The sequence below is a fragment of the Perca flavescens genome, chromosome 20 (assembly GCF_004354835.1).
Source record: "Perca flavescens isolate YP-PL-M2 chromosome 20, PFLA_1.0, whole genome shotgun sequence".
NCBI lineage: Eukaryota > Metazoa > Chordata > Actinopteri > Perciformes > Percidae > Perca > Perca flavescens.
Window position 1 is genome coordinate 32,684,208 of NC_041350.1, and position 27,982 is coordinate 32,712,189.

The 27,982-nt window shown below is 41.8% G+C and overlaps 1 protein-coding gene across 9 annotated transcripts in view; it reads right to left on the bottom strand.

Annotated features, from left to right (window-relative positions):
* Nucleotides 1-27,982, bottom strand: part of adck1 (aarF domain containing kinase 1) — a 178,379-nt gene that overhangs the window by 108,071 nt on the left and 42,326 nt on the right. The window contains exons 1-2 of one of the 9 annotated variants that reach the window (XM_028565230.1): nucleotides 7,862-7,989; nucleotides 6,292-6,394 (exon numbers count right to left, since the gene is read on the bottom strand). The exons of the other annotated variants lie outside the window; for them this stretch is intronic. Coding sequence (XP_028421031.1) covers nucleotides 6,292-6,294 — 3 coding nt within the window. The 5' untranslated portion in view covers nucleotides 6,295-6,394; nucleotides 7,862-7,989. Of the gene's footprint in view, nucleotides 1-6,291; nucleotides 6,395-7,861; nucleotides 7,990-27,982 lie in introns of those variants that run through there. 9 annotated transcript variants of the gene reach the window in all.

A 27,982-nucleotide genomic window follows, 5' to 3' on the forward strand; every position in this document is an offset into this window, starting at 1 on the left:
TAAAACATGTTGAATAAGCTATATAGAAGTGAAATAATGTGTACGGACTGAAAAATAAAAGCTGCTCTCTTTTTTTTTTATGACACATCATGTTTGAGTGCCCTGGGTAGCACAGAGAGAACGGAAGTGAAAGAGCAATGGAGTACTTCTGCTGCTGCTGCTGGTGATCAGCTTGTCAGGGATGATTTAACTACAGCAGGCAGCTGGGAAGCAAATGTTAAACGCTCCCTCCTCCCCATGTCCCTTTAGGATTTTCCCACCTCACACTTGTTTGGCTGATAAGCTGCTGCCATGAGCTGGTCAAGGTCAGCAGTTATCTAGACCCACCCCAGTTTTTATATAAAAGAGCCGCAGCTCAAGGAGTGCTGGTGGGCACTTCTCTGAGCGTAGCAGCTTCCCTTTTTTTCTGTGGGAAAACAGTGCTGATGGACTGAGGGATAGGGTCAATGCTGACATCTGCTGGTGCAAAGGTGAAATGTGTCCCTGTCCGATATTACAATCATTAGAATGGTTAAGTTGTTACTGGTTACTACAGGTACTTTTACTACTACCACCACTGCCACTTAGTTTTTTTTAATTTCCATTCTTTTAAACTTTACATTTTACTCTGCTATATTTCAGAGAAAATATTTTTAGTGCACTATGTTTATTTGGCCAGTAGTAAATGTTTCAACTGGTAAACACTGGACATTTATAGGGTTATTTACCATGTAACGTTACCTGAATTTAATAAAACATTATAATACTCCACAATCATATTTATGCGTTTGTACTCTAATAACATAACATAATAAAATTTTGCATGAAGAGCTTCTCCGTGAACCATCACCTTATCGTGGTGGAGAGGTTTGTGTGTCTCTGTGAACCTGAGGGCTGTGTTGTCTGGAGCTTTGTGCTCCTGGTAGGGTCTCCCAAGGCAAAGTGGTCTCAGGTGAGGGGCCAGACAAAGAATGGTTCAAAAACCCCAATGAATAAGCAAGGTAGAGATGGAGTGACCCTGCCCGGAGGAAGCCCGGAGCCCCCGTCTGGAGCCAGGCCCAGGACGGCGGGCTCGTCGGGCGAGCGCCTGGTGGCGGGTTTGCCACGGAGCCCGGCCGGGCACAGCCCGAACAAGCTATTGGCTCCCATCTCTCCAGCCCATGGGCCCACCACCTGTGGGAGGAACCGTTGGGGTCGGGTGCGATGCCACATGGGTGGCAGTGAAGGTCAGGGGCCTCGGCAGAACCAGACCCGGGCGGCAGACGCTGGCTCTGGGGACGTGGAACGTCACCTCTCTGTGGGGAAGGAGCCGGAACTGGTGCGGGAGGTGGAGCGCTACCGGTTAGATCTGGTGGGGCTTACCTCACGCACAGTCTTGGTTCTGGAACCATACTCCTGGATAGGGGTTGGACTCTTTTCTTCTCCGGAGTTGCCCAGGGTGTGAGGCGCCCGGGCGGGTGTGGGGATACTCACAAGCCCCGGCTGAGCGCCCGCTGTGTTGGAGTTTACCCCGGTGGACGAGAGGGTCGCCTCCCCACGCCTGCGGGTTGTGGGGGGAAAACTCTGACTGTTGTTTGTGCATATGCACCAAACAGGAGTTCGGAGTATTCGGCCTTCTTGGAGACCTTGACTGGAGTCCTGCATGGGGCTCCAGTGGGGGACTCCATTGTTCTGCTGGGGGACTTCAACGCACACGTGGGCAATGATGGAGACACCTGGAGAGGCGTGATTGGGAGGAACAGCCTCCCTGATCTAAACCAGAGTGGTTGTTTGTTGTTGGACTTCTGTGCTAGTCATGGATTGTCTATAACGAACACCATGTTCGAACATAGGGATGCTCATAAGTGTAGCTGGTACCAGAGCACCCTAGGCTGAAGGTCAATGATCGATTTCATAATCGTTTCATCTGATCTGAGGCCGTATGTTTTGGACACTCGGGTAAAGAGAGGGGCAGAGCTGTCAACCGATCACCATCTGGTGGTGAGTTGGGTCAGGGGGTGGGGGAAGACTCTGGACAGACCTGGTAAGCCCAAACGTGTAGGGCTTGGGAACGTCTGGAGGAGGCCCCTGTCCGAAAGACTTTCAACTCACACCTCCGGCAGAGCTTTTCGTGCATCCCTGTGGAGGCTGGGGGCATTGAACCCGAGTGGACAATGTTCAAAGTTTCCATTGCTGAAGCTGCGGTGAGGACCTGTGGTCTTAGGGTCTTAGGTGCCTCAAGGGGCGGTAACCCACGAACACCGTGGTGGACACCGGTGGTCAGGGAAGCCGTCCGACTGAAGAAGGAGTCTTTCCGGGATATGTTATCCCGGAGGACTCCGGAGGCAGTTGCAGGGTACCGAAGGGCCCGAAGGGCTGCAGCCTCTGCCGTGAAAGAGGCAAAGCAGCAAGGACTTTCGGTCGGCACCAAAGTGCTTCTGGAAAACTGTTCGCCACCTCAGGAGGGGGAAGCGGGGAACCATCCAAGCTGTGTACAGTAAGGATGGGACACTGTTGACCTCAACTGAGGAGGTAATAGGGCGGTGGAAGGAGCACTTTGAGGAACTCCTGAATCCGACTAATACGCCCTCTATGTTAGAGGCAGAGCTGGAGGATAACGGGGGATTGTCGTCGATTTCCCAGGCGGAAGTCACTGATGTAGTCAAACAACTCCACAGTGGCAAAGCCCCGGGGATTGATGAGATCCGTCCAGAAATGCTCAAGGCTCTGGGTGTGGAGGGGCTGTCCTGGTTGACACGCCTCTTCAACATTGCGTGGAAGTCTGGGACGGTGCCAAAGGAGTGGCAGACTGGGGTGGTGGTTCCCCTTTTTAAAAAGTTGCAGTTTGGTGGGCTGGGGATCTCATCGCTGCTCTTTGCAGATGATGTGGTCCTGATGGCATCATCGGCCTGCGACCTTCAGCACTCACTGGATCGGTTTGCAACCGAGTGTGAAGCGGTTGGGATGAGGATCAGCACCTCTAAATCTTGTGACGAAAAGAGAGCTGAGCCAGAAGGCAAAGCTCTCGATCTACCGGTCAGTTTTCGTTCCTACCCTCACCTATGGTCATGAAGGCTGGGTCATGACCGAAAGAACGAGATCCAGGGTACAAGCGGCCGAAATGGGTTTCCTCAGGACGGTGGCTGGCGTCTCCCTTAGAGATAGGGTGAGAAGCTCAGCCATCCGTGAGGAGCTCGGAGTAGAGCCGCTGCTCTTTTGCGTCGAAAGGAGCCAGTTGAGGTGGTTCGGGCATCTGGTAAGGATGCCCCCTGGGCGCCTCCCTAGGGAGGTGTTCCAGGCACGTCCAGCTGGGAGGAGGCCTCGGGGAAGACCCAGGACTAGGTGGAGGGATTATATCTCCAACCTGGCCTGGGAACGCCTCGGGATCCCCCAGTCGGAGCTGGTTAATGTAGCTCGGGAAAGGGAAGTTTGGGGTCCCCTGCTGGAGCTGCTCCCCTCGCAACCCGACACCAGATAAGCGGACGAAGATGGATGGATGGATGGATGGATGGATGAAGAGCTCTTATGCTATGAAACAAAAACTACAAAATATATAGGATAATAAAAAATTAAATGTGTGCATTTTGAGGTGTTGCAATTAGTTCCACCTTGGCTAAATAAGATAATATAATATGTAATGTAATCAAACATTTAATTAAAAACATATTTAGGACGGAATTGCCACTTTTAATATTTACCGCATTTTCGTTTTTTGGTCAAATGGCCTTTTGAATGGGAGTGGTAGGGGCACTTTTATGCTAGTCTCAAAATAGCCATTTTTAAAACACTAAGAAGGCTTGACACAACATGAAACTTTGCTCGAAGTATCACCAGGAGCTCTACACCTTAACAAAAGTATTGACAACATTGTTTGTGTACCCAGAGTTTACTAAAAAGAAAGGTTTTGAACAACTCACCGTAGCTCGTGTTGTTTCCGGCCGCAGCCATTTTATCAGTCAAAAACAATTGATTTCCGAATGCAACATAACAGGGAGGAGAATAAAGATGGAAAGCTCCTAAAGCTTAGTTCCATATAAATGCCTGGATTATTTCTTGTTTTGTCGTTATTGAAAATCAATATTGACATTGTAGTTGAAAAAGGAGCCTCATATGGAGTCCGTTCATTCGCATTCCGATATCGACTCGTTTTGACTGCCGAGGTGGTAGCAGTCCGGCTGAGGGTCTTCTTTTTGAGAAAAATGAAGTTGTTCAGTGTGTGCAATGCTTTAATGACTTTGTTTTACCAGTGTTTAATTGAGTCTGTCCTCGCGTTTTGCAATGTGGCTTGGTCTGTTCCATTGGCCAGTAAAAACAGGCTAGCAAGGCTGGTCTAAGTGGCAAGTAAGGTGATCTGGGTGCAGCAAGCCCAGCTGCAGGATATCTATAGTAAGCATGTTACCTGCAAGGCTCAACAAATTCTCAACTGCCCTAACTACCCACTGTTTAAGAAGTTTGGTCTCTTGCCCTCTGGTCTCCATTTCAGAATGCCTAGAAAAAGAACAAGGCGTGCCAGGGCTTCTTTTTTCCCTGTGCCCATTGAGATGCTTAATTTAAATCATTAAAGCAACACTACGTAACTTTTCCCGCTTCGGTCCCCTACAGGTTGTCTCATTGGAACTACAGCTTGCGCTACCGGCTGCTTCGGTCTCCCTACAGGTTGTCTCATTGGAACTACAGCTCGCGCTACCATAGTGTTGCTTTAACTGCTGCTTTTATGTGTATATGTGTTAGATAGTTGAATTAGCTTGAATTCATCATTTACCTATTTATTCCATTCAATGTTTGTCTTGTCTCTGTACAGCACTTAACAACTGTGTTGTTTCTAATGTTTTTAGCTTGTTTTTTTAGCTGCTGGTTCAGTGTGGCAGGTGTAGCCTACCTTGTTTTCATTTGGGGTGTGGAATGTTTCTGTGTTTGTAGCGGTTGTTGTGTTGTCAATATTTTGTTTGTCATGATCCTTAATGTAATTTGATGTCTGCTGCAGATCAAATTTCCTTTGGGATAATAAAGTTGAAGTTGTGTTATATTAGCCCAATGCTAATGCTAGCTTCCCTGTCAATCTAGGCTACTAGCAAGCTATATTAGCTGACATATGTTTACATATTCCTATCTAACAAGACGCTAGTTTGTGTAACATTATATGGTTGTCGGGGTCTAAACGTGTTATTTACAGATTGTCTTTTTACAAATGTGCTGATGCAAGTCTGCATTTTTCTTTTTATTATTATTTTGTAGTTATGACAAGGATAATTTGACATTGACACCGTGAAAAGGCCTGTAGCTTGATGCAGAAGTGAACCTGGATAACAATACAGTTCTCTTTGATGGGCAACACATACACAATGAGTTATTTCAATGATATTGGTACTAAATATTTGCGCCACAGAAATGGCAAAGTTACTGTTCCCGAGCCAGACCTGTCTGCTAACAGTGGAGCCCTGGACAAAGTTTTGATTACTAAATGATATTTACAGGTGCCGTGCCACACAAAATCGTTTTTCCTTGTATTTTTGGAAATATGTTCGGTCCATATGTGTTTGTGTTATGTGGTGAATTTGAAAATGAACTCCTACCTCATCTGTCAGCTCTAGCCACTGAAAAGAAATAAGCAGAGGAATCAGGCCAATTACAAAAGTTGGTCAGTCTGACATCATGTTGCCTGAGCTCATTACTATTCATGAACTCATCCAGTTGCGCTGGGTAAAGGATGCTGACAGCCAGGCTCTCATTGGCTAGCTGTTAGCCAATCAGATTCAAACAGCTTAGCTTGTTGAATATTAATGAGAACTGGCAGAAATCGAGCTGAATCTTCCTGCAGGCTTTCTATACCAAACTAGAATGGCTTGAAACAAAAAATGTTACAGAGTCCATGGTAGAACTTCAGACATCACCACTACGTGTGGCAGGACACCTTTAATATTGTTTATATAAAAAATTAACAAGGTTCACACCACATTAGTTGTTTTTATTTTGTGCAGTATGTGCGGAGATGAGAAATGTAATGTCTTGATAGTTAAATGGGAAGTCATTTATTATTTAGAATTTTTATATTCAAACAAAATATGAAAACAAAGGTTACCTTGTACCGTTAATTGCTCCTGGGAATAAATACAAAATTGAAAACTATGTAAATTGTTTAGTTTTAATATAAAATGAATCATTCTATGTAAAATGAAGTAGTTTTCATTAGTAAAATTGGGGTCCTTTCTCCGCTCTGAGGCAGTGGTGCTCATGCACGTCTGTGTGTGGGGGGAGCCCTGAGGGCAGGGGGAGGGGTTAAACAAAGCCCCGAGGAGATGTTACTTACAAATCTTGCTAGCTTATCAACATTACCATATAGCGGGTCTGTGCTCCGTGATAACATCCAGGGGATCACCAGACCCGCCATCCGCTGTCTGGCTTGATGCGGAGGAGTGAAGCGCATCTCTGGTGTGATCTACAAGGATATAATAATAAATATCATATAGTACACAAGTTTGTGTCACCGTTCCTAGAAGATCAGGCGGAGCTCGGTGAGGAAGAAAGGGAGAGAGAGAGAGAGAGGTGCGCTCATAAAAGTTAAAACATTTAGAGACCGACAACCCTGTTAACATTCACTGATGGTTATCTTTATGAAAGATATAGATTTTAAGAAGAGTGAATTACATATAGGCTATTTGTTGGCTTCTTCAGCCGTGTGTTGCCAATACGCACATCGGTCAGAATTATGTTTTGATATTTTTTTTATTTTCTCTCACAATCGCTTACCACTGCCAGGGTTTCAACTGAAATAAATAGCTAAAGCAACAACAGTTCATGGAAAGCAAAAGTGTAATTATGGTCAGATCTTGTGCCTGACAGATGGGGAAGTGACCAGTGTAGTATAAAGTAGGCTATTATAGTGGGTGTACTGTACTGTATATTGGCCAGAATCTGCCTTTGGGGGAGAAGAGGGGCATATCATAGTGGGGGGGCCTGGGTGTCCTCCCCCAGGGAAGTTCAACGACTTCATTGCCTGCATTCTGATACACTTTAATGCACCGATTTACGGTAAAAAAAAAAAACTTTATTCAGCCTATACATGTTAAGAAAAAAGCACGGATGACAATTCAAAATGTATCAAAAATATAATGGAAAGTAGCCTATGTTGTTACGTGTCATTGGGCATTTTTAAGTGGTTAGCCTATATAGAAATCCTGCAGCTTACTATCACGTAGACTACACCACTGGAAGTGATAGGATAAGCATTGTGATTTACGTAAAATGTTAGGGTGCAAACTTTTTTGTCATGACTAATTCATTAATTACTCAGCATCATTTCTATTTTAAAAAAGAAAAACTTTATCCGATGTTTAATGTGAATGAAATAGCCTTAAACAGCCTACTTACTACATTCCTGTCACTACTCGATGTGACTGTGAGTCCTAACGTACAGCATACAGTGGCCCAAACCACTGTGAGGCAAGGGCGGTGGAACTCAAAATGTTTCTAAACTTAAAAAGCAATTTTTTTGAGGGTTGTATTGTTTTACTACTTACACAGATATTTAAGTATAAGTATACATCATTATGTTATTTACAATACACAGCATTATTTTAATGATATTTCTAGGGGGGGGGGACAGGGTTAGGGTTAGAGAACCATCTGGATGGGGTTTGAAACTCAACTTGACATTCAAAAGACCATTTTCTTTATCCATTTCTGCTCAAGGAGTTTTGTTTTTCTTTTTCTTTTTTTTTTTTGAGGGGGGGTCCTTCAGCTGCTTTTTAATGATCATTGATTTAGTTATAATGTAAGTAATAAAGCCTCATATTATGTAAGTCTCTCTCTAGGGAAGACTCTTTAGATGAGAATGCGTGGCTTTTATTTGTGATTCAGGATCAGGTTTAACCTCCGAAGCCATACAGGGTGGGATGGCGCTCACCGTCTTGTTCTTGGCGTGCTCAGTTTTAGGTGACGGCATCATGGCTCACTCTCTCCCTTCAGCACACTGCAGGTCTCCTCGTAGATCCGAACGGAGATGCGCTTCACTCCACCGCAGCGAGTTAGACCGTGGATGGCAAGTCTGGTGATCCCTAGGATGTTATCACGGAGCACTTTACAGTTTCCGCTAGCCATCCACAAAGCATGGATGTACAATGTTACTGCTGCATCACTTCCTGATTTCCCAAACTATGGTATGGCCCAATGCCCAAATCACAGAGCTTACGTGCATTAATCATGCGTTTAAAAAAATTGTTGCGTTAAAAAGAATGTGCATTAACTTGTTATTAACGCGTTCAGCTGGACAGCCCTAATATACAGTAATAAGGGGAATATTATTCAACAATAATAATAATAATGGGGGGGGGGGGAAGAGAACTTGATACCGTATTTTCCGCACTATAAGGCGCACCGGATTATAAGGCGCACCTTCAATGAACGGCGCACCTTCAATGAACGGCCTTCAATGAACTTTTTTCATATATAGGGCGCACCGGATTATAAGGCGCATAGAATAGAAGATACTGCAGTCAAACGTTTGACTGGGGTTACGTTATACATCCACTATATGGAGCTGTGCTAAAGGGAATGTCAACAAAACAGTCAGATAAAGTCAAACTTTATTAAGTGTTCTGACAACTCCGTTCACTCCCATGGTAACGTTGTTAATGTTAATGAATGTCATGCCCATATTGCATATCAATCAAATTGTCTGCTCATTGGCTAAAAAGATAGACGGGTCTTATAGCATTTAAATCTAAGTGGTCCGAGAAAATGTTGATCGTCTCAACGTGGTCCCTGACATGTTGTCATTGGCTTGTCCGCTTCCATTGGCCATATCAGAGGCAAACCTGAACGATTGGCTAATATGAGCTACCAATCGAAAGCTTAGAAGCTAGGGAATACGATGCAGCCCACATCGATCATGTAGCAAGCTGGGCAGAGAAGCTAGCGGCGATAACAAGTGCGGGAATGGAAAACTGTTTCGCGTTTTTCCGTTGTGATTCGGCCAGAAACTTCAACATTGTGAGGCGAACAGATCGTTTTGGAATATAAAGCTTGGATATTACATTTCCTTGGACTCTTGTGGATTTATGAAAATCAAGTTTTGGGCAAAATACCACTTTGTTGCTGCAAGGACAACGAAAACAGGTATGGATGCACTCTCGACACCTGCGCAGATTAGCCTACGGCTGAATTGTTTTATTTTCTGTTACTTTGTAACAGTTGTGTAACTGCTATAAATCATATTATGCTTTGTATGTGGGCTTAAATTAATCATTAGAGGCTTAGCTTTCAATTGGTGTGTCACATGGCTGTATATTTTGAAGATGTAATGCTTTAAAGTTATAAAAACGCGAATGAGTGGAAGTTTAATCGAGGTTACAGCGACGCAATGTCCCGTCAACATGACAGTGATCCTTGAGAGGTTGAGCCATATATAAGGCACTGCGGATTATAAGGCGCACTGTCGTTTTTTGAAAATATTAAAGGCTTTTAAGTGCGCTTTATAGTGCGGAAAATATGGTAATGTATTGGTGACGCTAGCCCTAAAAAGGTTGAGAACCATTGCTCTAACCTGTTCACACACTCTGTGGGTAGGTGAGTCAGTTAAATTACAGATATACAAAATCAAAATATAGATCTTATTGTCACAGTAGCTTATGCGAAAAGGATGTTCACCTCTGGTATTAAGTCAACAGCAGAGCTTTTGATTGCCTTCCCCGCGTCACCTTCATATTACTATGACACCCTTTACACACATTCACTGTAATAGGAGCAAGAGACAACGCTCCTTATCTCTCCTTGGGGTCGTGTTGAAAGAAAATATTAATGGTAATATGCAGATGTACTGAGTGAATCCGTGTTTTGTTCTCAGATTCATCTGAGCCGTGAAAAGCCATCCTCAAAATGGCTGCCTCCCCAAATCAGCTCAATGCTCCTGCCTTTTTTTCATGCAGCTGTTGAAGCAAGGGGGTCATTACACATTAGTATCTGTTTGTACTCGCTGTCACTATTTCAACATCCCCTCCTCCCTCATATCGTTGTCTTTCTACCCAATCCCCTTGTAGTGCAATCATCCTTTCATGAGGCTGCTTTCAATTAAAAACTATCTTTTTGTACGCCATTACAGTCTTTGCCCAAACTACTGAGGTTATACAGATGTTTCGTCATTTACCAAACAAAGTAAATGCCAACATTGGTGTTAAATTGTGTTTTGTGGACTATGGGCATTTTTTAATTTTTAAACTACCAAAAACTTAAGAGATGCACTGATTACAACTTTCTAGGCCGATTCCGATTTCCGATTTTTCAATGAGTTTGACCAGCCAATACCGATTTTAGCCGATTCCGATTAAATTTTTTCTAACCACTTTACAGCACACACAAATATTTATTTTCTATCTTTTCTTTAAAAGAAAATTTTACATTTTGCATAGAACATTTTTTGAACAGATAATCGATCGCTATAAAATAGAACTATAAATTACTCCTGGTGTGGGAAATTAACACACATTTAAAGTGCAATGTTATGGAAGAACCATTTCCTTCTTTTCACATCCAATATCCAACTAAATTTTTTTTTATATATTTAGCAAACTAAACTTCTGTATGTATGAAAACAGGGAAAACAGGTAATGGCAATAAAATAATATATAAATAACAAATAAAAATAAAATAAATATACCCTTAATGCAGTATAAAGATATTAAAAACACACACATGCATGATGCATCCCCACTAACCTGGAAAGCATTTTAAACAGTAACGTTAATACAGCGTGTCGGAGGAATACAGCGTCTCTTTTTATTTTTTTTACACAGCGGCCAGCGGGGCGTCAGAGGCAGAGGGTCCACAGCGTTTGCTAACGTTAGCTTCTTGTCTCATCTGGGGCTGATAAACAGTAAATTCATCAAAATCAGTGTGCCCAACCCTATTTTCCAATACACTGCTCTGTCATACTTCACGGGACCCGTGTGAGTGCAGTTTTCATGTTTCAGAGAGAGCGGCTGACTGTTCACCTGAGATCAGTACAGCAGACAGCTCTGCAGAGCCGTGTATAATTACGACTTTATGACATTTCATAAACAGCTGATTGAGCGGCAGTGCGCCGCTGCTACATGCATATAGCGGAAACCCTGCATGTGCATGTGTGGTGCTGATGTTGCGCGATGTTAATCATGCAGCGCCCGAGTGAATTTAACCGGCATAAAATCGGCATATGTCAGACTGACCGGCTGGTCGACGGTCGTGGCCGATGACGTGAAAATTGGCCAATTCCGGTCACCGGCCGGTCAATCGTTGCATCTCTAAAATATACCATAATTGAATTAGAAATATTTGACAAATTCTGACACGACTACTTTGGGCTTAAAGATAAAGACTGGTTGTGGAAGGATTTAGAATGGATTAGGGCTGCACGATATGAGGAAATAATGTTTACGTTAATAATGTTAAATATCGTGATAACAATATTACTTGCGATAAATAAACAGAGATTAAAGTGTACTCAGTTCTGCATTTCTGCTGCTTTTAGTATTCAGCTAAATCCCGATCACAGAGGGTTCTTGGGGAAACATCAAGTCTAGCACCAGGAAGACTGACAGGCAAGCAATGCACTTTAAGGGGAAAATATCTACTGTACCAGTTACCTACAATATGAGCTGTATTGCTAGATTCGAGTGCGAGGGAGAGCAACTAGCTTAAAAGGAGCAATTCGGACTTTACAAAACCAAATCATGTTCCTTAACAATTAACATAGTGGTTATTGGCTTCTAGTTATTGACTCCTCATCTGCATATAATACTATCCAGCCTCATCTAATTGCTGAGAAGCTTCTATATTATTTTAATTTGAACATACATCTTGTTGGCTGTATTGTGGATTTCTTGTCAGACAGGTCACAGTGTGTCAGGGTTAATGGTGTCTTTCCTCTAAACTATTTTCTTCCACTGTGCCCTCACAATAATGTGTTCTTTCACCATTGCTTTTCACTTTATATACTAATGACTGTGTGAGTACTTATGATGATAATAGGCATTTTGTGAAATTTGCTGACGATACGGTCATTGTGAGCCTTTTAAATAATGAGGTAGGGCATAGTCCTGTAGTTGATGGCTTCATTTCTTGGTGCAAAGAGTTTTATATATCAATTAATGTTTCCGAGACTAAATACATGATTACTACAGATATTGAGATGGTTTCTCACTATAAATACTTGGGAACCATTGTTGATACTACATTATCAATTATTATAGGTGATCTGGGTGCAGCATGCACAGCTGCAGGATATCTATCAACCTTCAAACACCCATAGGACTCATGCATTATTAATGTGAGTTAAGTAAGCTACATTTAATTTCCCAATCATCTGTTGGCATGGCTTGTAATGATATGCTAATAGTGGAAAAGCCTGAACTGAAAGGAAGGGAGAATGAGGGGAAAAAAAGAGAAAGAGAGAGAGAGGAGAGGCATTTAGGATTGCATAAGCAGTCCAGAGATAAGGACCAATCTCCATCACCCAGCACTCGCTCATGTTTTTTGCTTTTGTTTGGTTTCTATTTATGTGCATTTTAATTTTGCATGTGCATTTTTTAAACTCATTCTTTTGTCATAATCTGCCGCATCAGCAAGGCCGGCCCGTGGCATAGGCAGTATAGGCAAATGCAAGGGTCCATAGGGGGCGCTGCTGGCGCCCAAATTGAGTAAGGAAAAGATTACAATAATAATAGCTGTTCAACTATTACTTAATAGTGGTATGTTATAGGCAAGGCCGCTTTATTTGTATAGCACATTTCAGCAACAAGGCAATTCAAAGTGCTTTACATTACACATTAAAGAGCAATTTAAAACGTTAAAAAGTTAATAATATAAAAACAGATAAAGAGAATAAAAGTTACCATGCAGTATATTAAGAATTCTTTAAAGAAAAGCAACATCAAAAAGAAAGGTCTTCAGCCTTGATTTAAAGGAAGTGATAGTTGCTGCGGACCTGCAGTTTTCTGGGAGTTTGTTCCAGATATGTGGAGCATAAAAACTGAACGCTGCTTCTCCCCGTTTAGTTCTGACTCTGGGGACAGAAAGCAGGTGTGTCCTAGAGGACCTAAGAGGTCTGGCTGGTTCATAATGTAGCAGATGGATCAGATATGTATTTTGGCCCTAAACGGTTTAGTGCTTTGTAAAGTAACAGAAGTATACAATTTTATGCTATTATTTTGTAATTTCACTGAAGAAGCCAAGAAAACAGAATTATATCACCTATTTAAAAAGACCCAATTTTCTTGGTTTCCCCCAGCGCATCACAACCCCACTTCTTGTTACCTGCCTTATAATGGTGGAGGATGGCAGGTGAGTTATCAGAAGTGAGTTACACGGACTTTTATAATTAATAACTAGCTAACGTTATGTCAAAAAAGACCAAAGCCCTCAGCAACCCAGTGAAGATAAAGAAGAAGAGGAGGGAAAACGTGCTAAATCAATTATTTATCTGTTGCAGTTAGCTTGTTATGGATGGGTGTTAGTCATGTTTCCTAATTTAGCTAATTAATACCTAGAATTAACGTAACAATAAGTTACTGCCACTGTATTTTCATTAGGGTAAGATTAAGCTATTCATGTGTTAGGAATTTCTTTTGTGAAGTGTGTTTGTGACATACGACCTACTTGTTTATATTATTATTTATAAGCCTATAATTTCCATCAACTGTTGTAATTAATAGTTTTAAGCACTTGCATTTAAATTGTCAAAGAGCATGTATGCATTTTGTGCAAGAATTGTTCACAAAATAGATATTTGTGCGTGGTGTAGGTAATGTTAGGGTTGTAAGGTTGAACATTTTGGCTAAGCTGAAAAACTATGCTGAGGCACTCAGACACCACAAATTGTCACCAATGAAAAGGGAACTCCCTGCTAAGTTCAATGATACCTCACACAAGACAGTTCATTAGCTGTGAAAGGGGCGTGGCTAAAGCACAGGGGGCGGGTCAAACCATCACCAAAAGTCAATTTTGGCCTGTAGATGTCCTCAGGCCTGGACCTTTGTCAATCTTGAGAAATTTTGGGCAGATACGACAACGTACACTCAAGTTACAACAACTTCTTTGTTCATCGATAAATGCTCAAAATGGCCGCCACACCACACCCACACCGCTGGACGAAAAGTTTTGCTTTTAATAACCTTTCATCGTTGATGTCAGACCGAATTTGAAGTGATCGGATGAAATATCTCAGAGTAGTTCGTTAAAGTATAGCACCTATAGTTTGGGCCTACTTCCTGTTGCCACTAGGGGGCAATTGACTTTGAGTCAATTTTGGCCGGTAAAGGTCCTCAGAGTTCCTGAACTTCCTGTTGGGTTTAGGGTATGGCTCCAATTAAGTTTTTTGTACGTCTTGACATGCTACATACGTGTATCAGATTTCGTTAGTCTACGTTAAATGTACTGCAGGACCTCAATTTTTTATGTTTTGTAGGGGGCGCTAGAGAGCCATTTTTGTGTGCCTATGCCCGGAACCTTTAAAATACAATTTTCACCAGACTTGATGCGACCGCCAATTTTGGTGAGTTTCTGACTCAAAAAGGCAATTCATTTGCCAGAAGAAAAGAAAGGAAAGGAAAAATTCCTTCAGTTTCAATAGGGCCTTCGCCGCTGTCGGTGATCAGGCCCTAAATATTAATTTGAATTAACACAGTACAGTGTAAGAGCAGCATTGTAAAAGTGGGGTTAGTTGGTTGTCTATCCAGTAAGTTATTACATTTTTTCATACACATTCATTAGAGTCCATCAGCACTGAAGTGTGTTTACTGTACTGTATTTTTGGCATTATGTTGTTTCTCAGAACAGATGACATTGTATTTATGTAGCAAAACATTATCTTGAGTTGTCTAAATACTGAAATTGTATTGGTATAGACTGATGCAAAAACAAGCACAGTTTTAGTCACCAATAACACTGATGGGATATCAGCATCCAGAATGCCCAAATAAATCTGTTTAATTATTTTTTCAGCTGTGACCCTCCTGCTCCCTCCAACTCTGTACAGCCAAGTGATGCTGCATCAGGAATACTTTTTTATTACATTTTGTTCAAAGAAAATGGAGACATAACTATTGTATAGGTCTATACAATAGACAGTTAACAGTTATTTCAGCATAAACATGTATTTTAAAAGATCTACATACCTACACATTACAAAATAAATCAATAAAATAATGTTCTATGTAATGTAAAACTAACACTGTAGACCTCTCTCCCTCTCTCTCTCCCTCTTTGTCTCTGGACCGTGCAAGAGGCAGGACATGAGGCGAATTACACCGCAATCAGGTATCTTTGTAATTGGTTTGTAATTTGGTCATAAGCAACCGGGTCTCTTGCCTTTCCTTAAATTTGTCTGACGGTTTTGGCACACCGACTCTTGCTTCACCCTGGTTGTTTGTTTACCTCTGATATTGCCAGCCGCATGATAGGAACTTGCTCAGGCTTGCTGTAAATTCTCGGGACGACCGGCTTGTTTTAATCGAACATTACACAGACAAGGAGCTAAACATTCAAGGAGCAGTGGCCCAGGACATGTAAGTCAGACAGCTGCAGTAGTGCTGCTTTTTTCCCCAATCAATTATTTTTCATATTCAAACCAGGATTATTATAGTGAACTAAAAGGAAAATATGCAGTGAAATATTATTTTAGTAAACTGTAACTAAATGAATCATGACCATTGCTATACAGTTCTCCAACCATGTATTTTGTATGTATATAGCTACATACTTTTAAAACATATCTGGACCAAACAAAAAAAACAAAAACAAAAAAAAACTGTAAAACTAGATATACTGTATAAAAACTAAAATTAAATATTTCTGAAAAACAGAAACTTAACTAAAACACACTGAAAACTAACTAAAACTAAAATAAAATGCAAAATTCTAAACTAAAATAAAATCTAATTGAAAATTAAAAACTATAATAACCTTGATTCAAATGTCTTTTTTTTTTTTATATATATATATATATATATATATATATATATATTAAAATTTAGAATATTCGCTGACAGCCCTTCTAGAGGATATCTGGAAACAAAAAACTCATCACAAGAAAGGAGAGTAATCAATGTGATGAGTTTTTTGTTTCCAATGTTTGGACACATTTTGGCTTTAGTAAAGACGACACAGAAGTAGTAAGTTTGGCCGACAAAAGGTGACTGTGAGCTGGTTACCAATCCCAGCGAGGTCCTGGTCATTTCAGCATTCTTTACAGTTAAGTTTAGCCGACAAATCGTGACTGTCGTGCAGCGATGATAGTTACATTTAGACACCAAAACGACGAGAAAGACACCCGTTTCCTGAGCGAAAGTGTTTTCCAGGACATGAACTCCCCTCCCCCGCTTGAAAGTTAAGATGGATTTAGTCTTGTGACGCCATCGGCACAGGTTGCTAATGTAGGCTACTTCTTAATTTCCAAGAATGTGTCATAGTGACAAATGCCAGTTTAACTGGTTAGGATAAAATCAAACCAGTTTAGCCTTGTACACCGGACCAGACAAACTAGAAAAAGACCCAACTCTAGAGTGGATAAATTACATCCAAACAAGTGGACATCTAGATGTAGCATAACCCAGTACACGCCATCATTCTCATTTTGTATAAACTTAAAATGTGGGCAGACATGGTCATTTCCCATTACACAGGCTGTTGTGATTAACTTCCAGGTGAAGCTCAGTGACAATGTATAGGTAAAGCTTTAATCTAACTTATAACTTATGCACACAGCAACTCATTCTCACTGTTTATCAAGTGTTTACAACAGCATGTTCCTTTGCTTGAGAGAAATCACAGCAGAGCTTAGCTAGGTTCAGAGGACTAAAAGCAGTCCATCTGTTCTCTCATTGCAGGGCAGGTTTCTCCACTCATTTGGCAGACTTGAATGTGCTCCCATGCTTGTTCTTTGATACACTAATTGGCTGTAAATGGCCCCTCGGTTCACTCAGGGCAGCCTTTGATGAGCTTGGATGACTCGCTGCTTAAGTGGCTTTTGAGAGAACCTCTTTACGAGAGGTTGAATACCAGCTCGGCAGCATGGCTGAGAGATGAACACAGGGTGACACTAACTGGGCGACGAGGAAAATGAGATGCAGAAACAAGAGGTCATTAACTGTGCAGTCAAATGAGCCCCTGTTGACAAGAAACAAACACAGTTGCAGATCAGAATACAACCAGCACAAGCGCAACTGTCATTGCTAGTTGAATCTACGCCGTTGGTACATACATGTATGTGTAGATTCAGACACTACTCCGTACCCTACTTTGTAGCCCGTTTTGCACCTCCTCAAAAATGTAACTTCAAATCATGGCCACGCAGACCCAACAACTGTGATTGGTCCACATGGCAGTGGCTTTGGAATGTCGCATTTCCTTCTACTCATATCAGTCCCTCCAGAAAAACACGATTATGCGATCGCATAATTCAATGCATAATCAGCCAAAGTCTTCATATTTATGTGGGGGCAGCATTTTTTCAAATACGCCGCACTTTCGCTGCATAAATTGCCGATTCCCGCGCAAAATATGCGGGGCTTGCATGATTTCATAATCCCCGCATTTTCGTTGCAAAAAAGTCACATATATCTTAGCAGAAAATGTTGTGCTTACTTCACACAAGAGCAGCCATTTTCCCCTGTTGCCATGGGAACGTTATAAGTGACGTAATTACGCGACGTTGGGGAATCACTTTTTTTCTCTTTTTCATCAAACCGCAGTTTTTGCAAGTTCACGCAGTTTTTGCAAGTTCCTGCAATTTCATCGCATTTTTTAAGAAAACGTGCCGCATAATCAAGGAATTTTGCCAGCAACAATCACAAAAAAACTCTTTTTTCTGGAAGGAAAATCATTATTATGTTATTAATATTATTATCATTCTCCGTAAACATCAAATCAAGGAGAGGGTTAACTTTCTTGCTACAGCTTTCCGACCATGGTACAAAGCACAGGGGAGAAGCTTTGTCTCTCTGCCTCCACCGCCGATACCTGTTCTCGCTCCGGAGCTAATCCCTGTCACTTTCCCTCTCGCTCTATCACATTCTTCCTAAATACACACACATACCGGCTCTGCAATAAGAAATAAGCTAGATCGACGCAAAACACACATTAGACTGTGCATAAACCAGCGCACAAATATAAATTCTCGCAACGGCGTGGTCCCCTTACGTAGGCTACAGCGTAGGCTCTTCTGTACTACTATAAACTCTGCACCCAGATTATGCACAATTTAACTAGCAGAGAGGACAAATCCTAAATGCACCTGCACCATGCACTTTATACCATGCACTAGGAAAAGGCTTTGAATATAATTTGGGGCGGCTGTGGCTCAGTGGTAGAGCAGTCGCCTGCCAATCGGATCGATCCCTGCAGTCCCATGTCGAAGTGTCCTTCGACATGGAACCCTGAGTTGCACTGAACCCTGAGTTGCGCCTGATGCTGCGCATCGGATTGTAAATGCGTGTGAATGTTTATCTGATGAGCAGGTGGCACCTTGTACGGCAGCCTCAGCCACAGTGTATGAATGTGTGTGAATGGTGAATGGTTCCTGTACTATGTAAAAGCGCTTTGAGTAGTCGTTAAGATAGAAAAGTGCAATATAAATACAGTCCATTTAATTTAATTTTAAAGGGGTGATAGAATGATTATATAGGGTATTTCACATTTCACACTTTATGGTCTCCTAATGGGGTATGTAACATTGGTTGGGCTGAAAATTGCCTGGTTGATATTTTATTGGCCCTTATGCATCCCTGTGTTTTGGCCCTATTTTCAACAAGAGCTTTTCTTCCAAATATGGTATGCTCGTGAATATTTAGATGAGCTGCGCGCTGATTGGTTGAGTAAATCCCCATACACACACACATTAGAGTCGCACGCTGATTGGTTGAGCAAATCCCCATACACACACATTAGAGACGCAACAGAATCTCATATTCCAGACACTGCAATGTTTCGTTACCAAATTCACTTCTGAGAATTTTTTATGCGAGAAATCAACTATATAAAGCTCAAATATGGGCCGCTTTACGAAGATTTATGGCTAATTGCAAATTTGGGAAGACGTGTCGGACTTTAGGAGCTCCACACATTCTGACAAGAAAGCGGCAGCCTGCTGGGCTCCAAACCCAGGGCAAAGTCACCCTTTGTGGATTACTGCATTACCGGGGCTCAGCCGGCTGCCAGCATAACTATAATATATTTACAGTTTGAATTTCGTCACGACACTTATATCACAGCTACCCCAAGCTCTTACAAAGCTAACAAAAGCTAACAGTCCAATTTGAATTTAAGGCATTTTTATGAAGGTGAGGGGTCTTGTTAGGAGGAGCAGCTAGCTAGCTATGTGTGCCATTCAATACAATGGGAAAATGTGAAGAAAGGCAGGCCAGGTGGCAAAGCAGCAACACGGGCAGCACCGGCCACTGAACTCCCGACACAGAGTCGGACAAAATTTGCAATTAGACATCAATTTTCGTAAAACGGCCCATATTTGACCTCTACATATTTGATTTCTCGCATAAAAAAAGTCTCAGAAGTGAATTTTGTAATGGAATAGCAAAGATCTGCGCGACCTAGATTCAAAAGACTACCTGATCTCAGGTCAGTTGTGTAGCCTATGTAAATGTTGGGGCGTGACCGTTCTCTTAATACACCCATGGTTGTGACAAAGGTACAGGTCTTGGGATGCTTACGTAAGCTTCCAGCTTTGTTGAGATTCGCCCGTTTTCAGCGGCAGTTTCAAAATATGAGATTTTCATAGTAAAGGGGTGTAAATGGGATTTTGAGCTTCTATGTATCCACCAAACTGTCGTTATTCAACTATGACAAGGTAAAATCGGTTTTGCATTCCATCACCCCTTTAAGCCCTGTTGCTGATATATACTAAACTAATGCAATATAATGTAAGATATTAATTTTGTCAAACAAGGATCATTCTTTGAAAAGTACAAGATAGGTGTCAAAGGATGAAAATCTCATTCTGAAGGAAAGCCTTTCATTCCAGGGCAGATGATTTGCAGCTTAAGTCAAAAGCATCACCTAAACCTATCAAACATCCATTAGACATCATTTTTTTTTGACATCTTAGTCCATTGATCCAGAGTGCCACAAATCAACAAAATAAACAGCTATTAGATTAAAAGGGTTTATACTGGATGATACCTGACAGGTCATATGGTGAAAATAAATTACAAATTTACTTTACTTGCAGGACAAACGATACAAGGTAATCCCGCTCACTGTCTGAAGATAGAACCGACACCTTGTCCCTACATCCCAATTGACAAACTGCACCTTAAATTTGGACATTTCATTTTCCTGGGCTTTGCGAAGGACAGTTCTAATGCGCTCTTGTAGTTAAACTCCTCTAGGCTCGACCCATTGATAGAGACCCTCAAGCAGGCAGCCAGGTTCTCTCCTTGCAGCCTGTTACGAAGATCTGATTTGACCTCAAAATTTAGGTAAATACAATCAGCTAAATGAATGAAAATAAAGGTGCATTTGGAGCCACGGTTTCCATGGCGCCGGTGAGTGCAGCAGCTTTAGTACCTCCCCCATCTGACTTTTTCCTGTTCTTTTACCACATCTACTAATCCAACCTGAGCTATGTCACCTACATACGACAAAAAGACACTAAATATACAGGACTCATGCCGTCTCACTAAAGTTTCAGGAAAGACAGGATAAAATCTGGGTGGGGAAAGTGAAAGAGCAGCGCTTGTCCCCTCCCTCATTACCACCACAGAGGTGCCCTTGAGCAAGGCCCTTAACCCCAGCCGCTCCAGTGGAGCTGCTCAGTGGCCAGCAGATCAGACTGTGGTTGTACTGGGCAGCTTCCAGGTATGAATGTGTAACTGTGTGAATGTGATCAGGGCGTTTCTGCAAAAGAGAGGCTGCCTCTCAGTGAACTTTCCCTGAATAAATAAAGGTTAAATAAAAAATAAATAAAGTTTCACTGCCGAACAGCGAGCCCAGCGAGATCGTGAGGAGAGCAAACAATAAGTACGGCTGATTTGTTATGTTCAGCCCCTAACAACAACAACAACAGACACACTAGCAACAGGTCACGGAGAAAGCCTAGGGGTAAACGGGCAGGCATCAGAAACAGGCTGATGAATAGGGCATCCTTCTAGCTAGCCATAGAAAACAAGCAAGCAGAGTCTCAGAGTCAGAATTAAATACCAGAGGGTCGAAATAATTTAAATATTGAGCCACGGCACTAACTATCTTTAAGATAACAGGAGCCTATCATTTCTGTAGCCTACTCCGAAACAACAGACTCCCAGAACGACGTTCCACTCTCCACACAGCTGTCTTCAGACAAGACGTCAACCTTGTGAGATCTATAATGTTGTCAGACACTTTTAATAACAATCTGAGCCTGTCAGTAGCAAAAAAAAAAAATCACTTTCAATGGACAAAGATTAAGGCTGCCACTGCCCAATTAGGTTACATTGCAGCTCAGTTCGCGTCAACCCGTTGCTGCAATCTTGCTCAATACTGGACCAATTTCAAAGATTTTTGATCACATCAGTCTATTAGACACAAATGCATGGGGGAATGGGGTCCAGATTGAAAAAACCCAACTGCAGCATAGCTTTCCTTTAACATTAGAGACTTAGCTAATGTTATATGCGCTATACTGTATATAAAATTACAATACATTAGCGAATACATTGTTTTTCATGACAACCAACCGGATATGTCAGTCAACAAAAGCAGGTAGACTGACAGCTATCGCCGTTACCTAACACATCACTTAGCTAACATGTAACTGATGGCTTATGCAGTAACGCTATCGGTTTGCTGTCATACATTGATAATAATAAACTGGTGTCTTGACTAGTGGATAACTGCAGTGGATACTATGACGATAAATTAGACTATGGCGGGGCGCCACAATCCAGGTAATTAATGGGAAACACTGTCCTACAGACAAGGGTGTGTGTAGAGCTGTGTTCATTCTATTGACATAATACTTATTAATGAATCAATAACTGATATCAACCCTCCATTTAACTCTCGGTAAGACAGCAAGCATGCCAGTTACTGAATTTGTATAAGTCCCTTACACGACTTATAACTGTAATTTGTTCACATTGGTTCAGCAAGAGAGCAAACCTAACCTTACAAAAGGAAAAAATCAAATTATGGTTCTAGTGTAATAACTAAAGTGTACTTTGTTTTGTTTTTGTCCCCCCCCCTTAAAAATGCTGTGAAAAAGGATTGCCGCATTGTTCATGCTATAGCTGGTGAGCTACTTCTCTCACAGCTGGAAGGTTAGAGATGCAACTGCAAAAGCCCAGAAGGAACTCAATCTACCTATATCTAAATCTATCACATTTCCTCATATCAGAATGCCAAACAAGATGGGGTTCCAGACAGATGATGATCAGCAAGATATTAGAGCAGCAGCAGGCTTTAACTCAGGTCCCGTCTGCGAACAAGAAGCTGCGGCATCTAATTCCAACCTGGCAAGATATGGATGTCTTGGAATTTGTCAGCAAGTCATTGGGCCAAATGCTGGATTTCACTGATACACTTTCAGGGGGACACAGACCTGAACAAGAATACAAAGAATATGATGCTGGACTACCTCAACGAGAAATACTCATGAGGATACTCAGAAGCTGCTAGATATGGACCACCCGTTCAAGATGGACTTCATCAGTAGAAGCCCCCAAGTTGAGACCAGAGTGGCATCACAGATGATGGAATGCTAGGAGACATCAAGCTGCAGCACTGAAGTGGTGCCCAATGCACCCCAGGCAAAAAAAGCCAAGAAGTCCTTGGGAAGCTTCTTTAAACAGAGTGAAACTGTAGCAAAGGTTGATTCCTCTCTGACCTTAAAAGGATACTGCGGAAGCAAAGTTAAACACCTTCCATAGCCAAAGAGAAGGATCAATTTGCATGGTGGAAAGCACACAAAATAAGCCTTCCTTGAGTTGCTAGACTTGCCCGCAAATACCTGTGTATTCCTGCAACAAGCTTGCTGTCGGAGAGCCTTTTTATCTAGTGGCAACACTGTCACTTGTCAACGCACCTGTCTCAAGACTACAAAGGTTGATAGACTTATGTTCTTAGCTAAAAACCTTCTGTAAGCAAAGCATACAGCAGACATACAAGAGTTGATATTTATTTATTACAAGTTGCTTGTTTATTTTAAGTTTTGTTAAATTTTGTAAACCAAATAGGGGATTGGTGTAAAGCTGCAGATTTAAAATGTGTACTGCTTTTGTTAGCAAATTTTTTTTTAATTTTATAAAATATTAAGTGACCTTTTTGTCACTTGTGTTAATTCTCTATTGTGGTAACGAAGCTTGTTTATTATTACAATTATTAATATCATGAAATGGTATTCATTGACTTCATCCATTGCTTATATCCAAAGCGACTTCCAATTAGTGCATTCAACCATGGAGGTACAAACTCTGAACAGCAAGAATCACATAGAAGAAGTACATTAGCTTCAAATAAGCCAAACTACAAGTGCCACATGAAAGTGCAATTTAATTTATTTTTTTATAACCTTCTTACAGACGAAAGAGATGTGTTTGTAGCCTGCGGCAGAAGATGTGTAGACTTTCAGCTGCCCTGATGTCAATGGAGAGCTTGTTCCACCATTTAGGAGCCAGGACAGCAAACAGTCGGGCTGTTGTTGAGTGATTAGGTGTCCCTGGCAGTGAGGGAACAGCAAGCAGCGACCATAAATTCTTAGAATGAACTGCGAGGCTTCATTGACTGTGGTTTCATCTAAAGTGGGATGAAAAAAAACAGACGACACGGCTACGCTCACTTCCTGCCACCAGTTAAGCTCCACCCACAAAACATGTAATCGCTATTTACAAACACATAAGTGAGTAGTACGGTAAATATTAATAGTCTGAATTTGAGCATTACATATTTGAATATAATTTGATTATTTAAAAAGAAGGAATTCAATTTGAATGGTAAAGAGGAAGATTACCAGCTCTACATCACAGTATCTATTAAACATAAAAAAAAAAAAAACTGGGGTCAGTTGTCTCCGTTCTTTGATTAGATTGAAAAATACACTGCATGAAAAGTCAATAGAAAAAAGGCACTAAACAAGCGTGGAGATGCTATGCTGTCACCTCACCTCTATGACTTCATAATAATTAGGAGGCGAGCCTCCTCTCTGTAAATCAGCACCTCGCATTAATTTTAATCAGCATGTGTAGCCAGGCTTGACCAGCAGAGCCCAATGGGCTGTACCGAGTGTCTGTGTCTATGTCTGTGTCCGTCTGTGTGTGTGCGTGCATGAGTGTGAGCGCACACAAGGCCAGCCATGCTGAACCATGCTCTTCAAGGTTCACTGCAGTTCTCTTGCTGCAGCAGAGCTCTCTGTGCACTTTTTGTCAGAGCAGTTGGTCTCTGACCTTTCCAGCAGCAGTCTTCTGAGTGAACCTGACTGAGCTGTGGCCTTTAACAAACAGCAGCACAAATCACTTAATGCACATCAGCACACTGTTATTACCTCTAGCCTTCTAACAGGATTTTCCCTACACATTTGATCCTGATTGGTGGATTTAACTATGAATAATAATGCAATCTGATGTTGAAACAAAATGCATGCTGCTCGACAGTCTCGTGTCTACTTGAGGTTAATCTCAACCGGTTTTGTTTTCCTTGCCTGAAACTTTTTATTTTTTATATTTTTATTTCTATTTTAGTTCATTCTCAATGCTCTCATCAAACTGGTTTACAGGAGCTGTTTGAGGGAAAAAGCTTAGCACCAAACAGCAGACAGACACAGTCAGAGACTAGCAGGTGAACAAAGTGAAGATAAATGAAAGTGAATTTTGGACGTACATTCAGCAGGTGAACACAAACACACACAAAGATCATGATGTTTTTCTGTGTCTACTGGATGTCTAATAAAACATCAATTTGAAAGTGATGTTTATTTTGCGTTTAGGAGATTGGATTTAAAACCCAACACAAAAGCAGTTGAGACAACTCAAAAAAAATCAGCAAACACAAGATAGGAAGCTTTAGCCATGCATCAAGTGATGGTCTCTATCCTAACACCGGCCATGTAGGCTACGTGTAGGCCTACGGCGCCTTTCACAGAGCAAGCGCCCGGTGCTTTTCTTCTGAACAGAGTCCATCCACGCCGTAGCCTGCGTTACCGACTCTGGCTTTGCCTTCGGCCCATCGGTGATCCGAGCCCAACACAGTTAAAATCTCATTTTTTTCCTCATACTAATGACATGTAGGCTACATTTGTTTGTGTAGAAAGCCCTTTTTTATTAAGCAACTGTAGGAAGGCATTCGGAATGATGAGCGCATCAGCGCACACGGAGCAACAAGCGCACGTTAATAAGCTGTTAAAATGTTCAATGGGTTAACCTTTCCTGATCGCTTCATTTCCAACCGTGATCAGAAAACCAGGGGAGACTCATTACCTCCAGGGCAGACGTTATAAAATGAATAACCACTAACTCTGCTCCGGTTGCATCTACAACACGTCTGCTCAGCATTAATGGGCCACCTCTTTCTGAATTCCCCTATAACCGAGCATTGGAGTTATTTTTCCAAAAGCCAAGAAAAACCAAATGCACACAGCAAGGCTGCCAACTTTGCCACTGAGGCAAATATGCAATTAGTTTCATTATGAATGGTTTCATACTATAGCCTACTTTGGGTTTTGGTTTCCCTATGAAGAATTTCTTGTAAAATTCATTTTGTAGACCTACAGTTCCTCAAAAATACAGTTCAACCAAAACGAAATGAAAATATGCCTCATTGTGGGTGAATAGAGGTGAATAAATATATTTGTTTGTGTTGCAGCGAAGTATCAGTGCCGTTTAATATGTAAAACATTTGCCGGCGGGGCGCGGGAATTGGTGGGGGGGGGTTCTGACAGATCTGTCCCCACTGCTAAAAAAAAATCCTAGAGGAAACACTGCTATCTGTCCAATCTGAGTTTTATGTTGCACGACTAAAAATACTTTTGAACATACAGTACATGTTCCACCAAAACAAGTTCCTTCCCGAGGCCATTGAGTACGGCGCTTAGCGCCGCCCAAGACGATTGTGATTGGTTTAAAGAAATGCCAATTAACCAGAGCACATTTTTCTCCGATCCCTGAATGTTGTGTGGACTAGCCAGACCCTCCTCTGCAGTGCCGTGGAGGAAGGTCTGGCAATGCGAGACTACCTTCAGACCCACAGGGAATAGGAAAATATTTGCAGAACACCATCCAAACTAGAGTTATTGTTGTTATTATTTACAAAAAATGAAACTAATCTCAAAAATGTACCAAGCACTACAACATGAAGGTAGGGATATAAACATTGATATGAAGGAAAAATGGGAATTGCAAACAAATATAATCAGGTGAAAACTGGGAGGAAACATTTAAAGTAGGACATAAACAAACCAAAAAAAACACTGATTTGTTTTTCGTACATACATTTCACAACTTAATAGATGGTTGGGACTTAGTTTTAACATAGGAAAGAATTAGACCTGTTTCAGTTAACCTGTGACTTTAGACAGGAGGGGCAGTTTTGAGCTGGAGTTTTTGTGCGAGCTGCGTTTGATGCGGCCACGTATCTGGCAGAGAGGGAAGATGGCATTCACAGCCATTCCCATCGCGCGGGGCTCGAGACAGGGATGCCCGCTATCTCCCATGCTATTTGCGATCTCTCTTAAACCGTTAGCCCACGCCATAAGGCAAAATAAAATATTTAATGTTCAGATTAAATCCAATAACAATATTGTTATTTGCAGATTACATTTGCTGTACATATCTGACCTTGAGGACTCTGTTCCAAAAGTTCTTAAGATCTTTAACGAATTTGGCTCAATCTCCGGCTATAAAATCAATTGGAATAAATCTAATCTTCTTCTGTTGAACAACAGACAGGTGACATCAGCTATTAGTGATACAATACCAACCCAAAGCAAAATTACATATTTGGGCATCACCATTCATGCATCGCTACAGCGAGTTGTCCAACAACTATGAAACTATACTACGTAGTGTTCAAAGGGGTCTGCACTGCCGGCATCGCTACGGTCCAGGATTGCTGTTGTTAAAATGAACATAGTTCCTCGTGTGAGTCTGATTAGTCTGGTTGCTGGCGTAGGGACGTTGACTTTTGAGCAGCAGAAGGAGTTGTTGGAGTTGCAGCTTAAGTGGAGTTAGAGACGTTGAGATTTGACAAGTAGATACAGCTTCAGACCATGAAGCACACAACTGAGCGTACAAGGTGCAACAGTATCAGTTACAGTTGGTGAAGGATGGTAAGCTATCAGACATGTCAGGCATTGGTGGTCACGAAATTGGGACCGGAGTACTCAATTTGATTTGGTTAATAATCTTCGCTTGGTTCCTAAGTTCAGTGAGTTGGATCCGGACATGTTTTTTTCTCTGTTTGAGCGTATCGCAGATGGTAGGGATTGGCCAGATGCAGACAGAACTGTGTTGTTGTTGTTACAGTGTGTTCTGACTGGTAAGGCACAAATGGCCTACTCGGCTTTGAGTGTGGCCGATTGTAGGGACTATGAGACTGTAAAGTCTGCAGTGTTGAAAGTCTATGAACTTGTCCCTGAGGCTTATCGTCAGCGGTTCCGTTCTAGAGGTAAGCTTGACGATCAAACTTACATGGAATTTGCTCGTGACTTGATGTCGTTGTTTGAGTGCTGGTGTACAGCATCTAAGGTTGACACTTTTAAGGGTCTTTGCGATCTGCTTATCTTGGAGCAGCTAAAAGACTCAGTTCCTGGGAGTGTTGCTACTTTTATTAATGAGCGTAAAGTACGGACACCCAGAGAGGCTGCTATATTGGCGGATGAATATGTGTTGACCCACAAAAGTGTTTTTGGAAGTAATGTCGATGGTCGCCAGTAGATTAACCTTTATCGTAGTCAGGAAAAGTCAATGTTAACAAGTGACACACTGCCCTATAGGTTAGAGTATGGTGGGTGGGGTGTTCCAGTTGAATCTGACGCTTGTAGATACTGTCGGGAGAAGGGACACTGGAGAAAGGATTG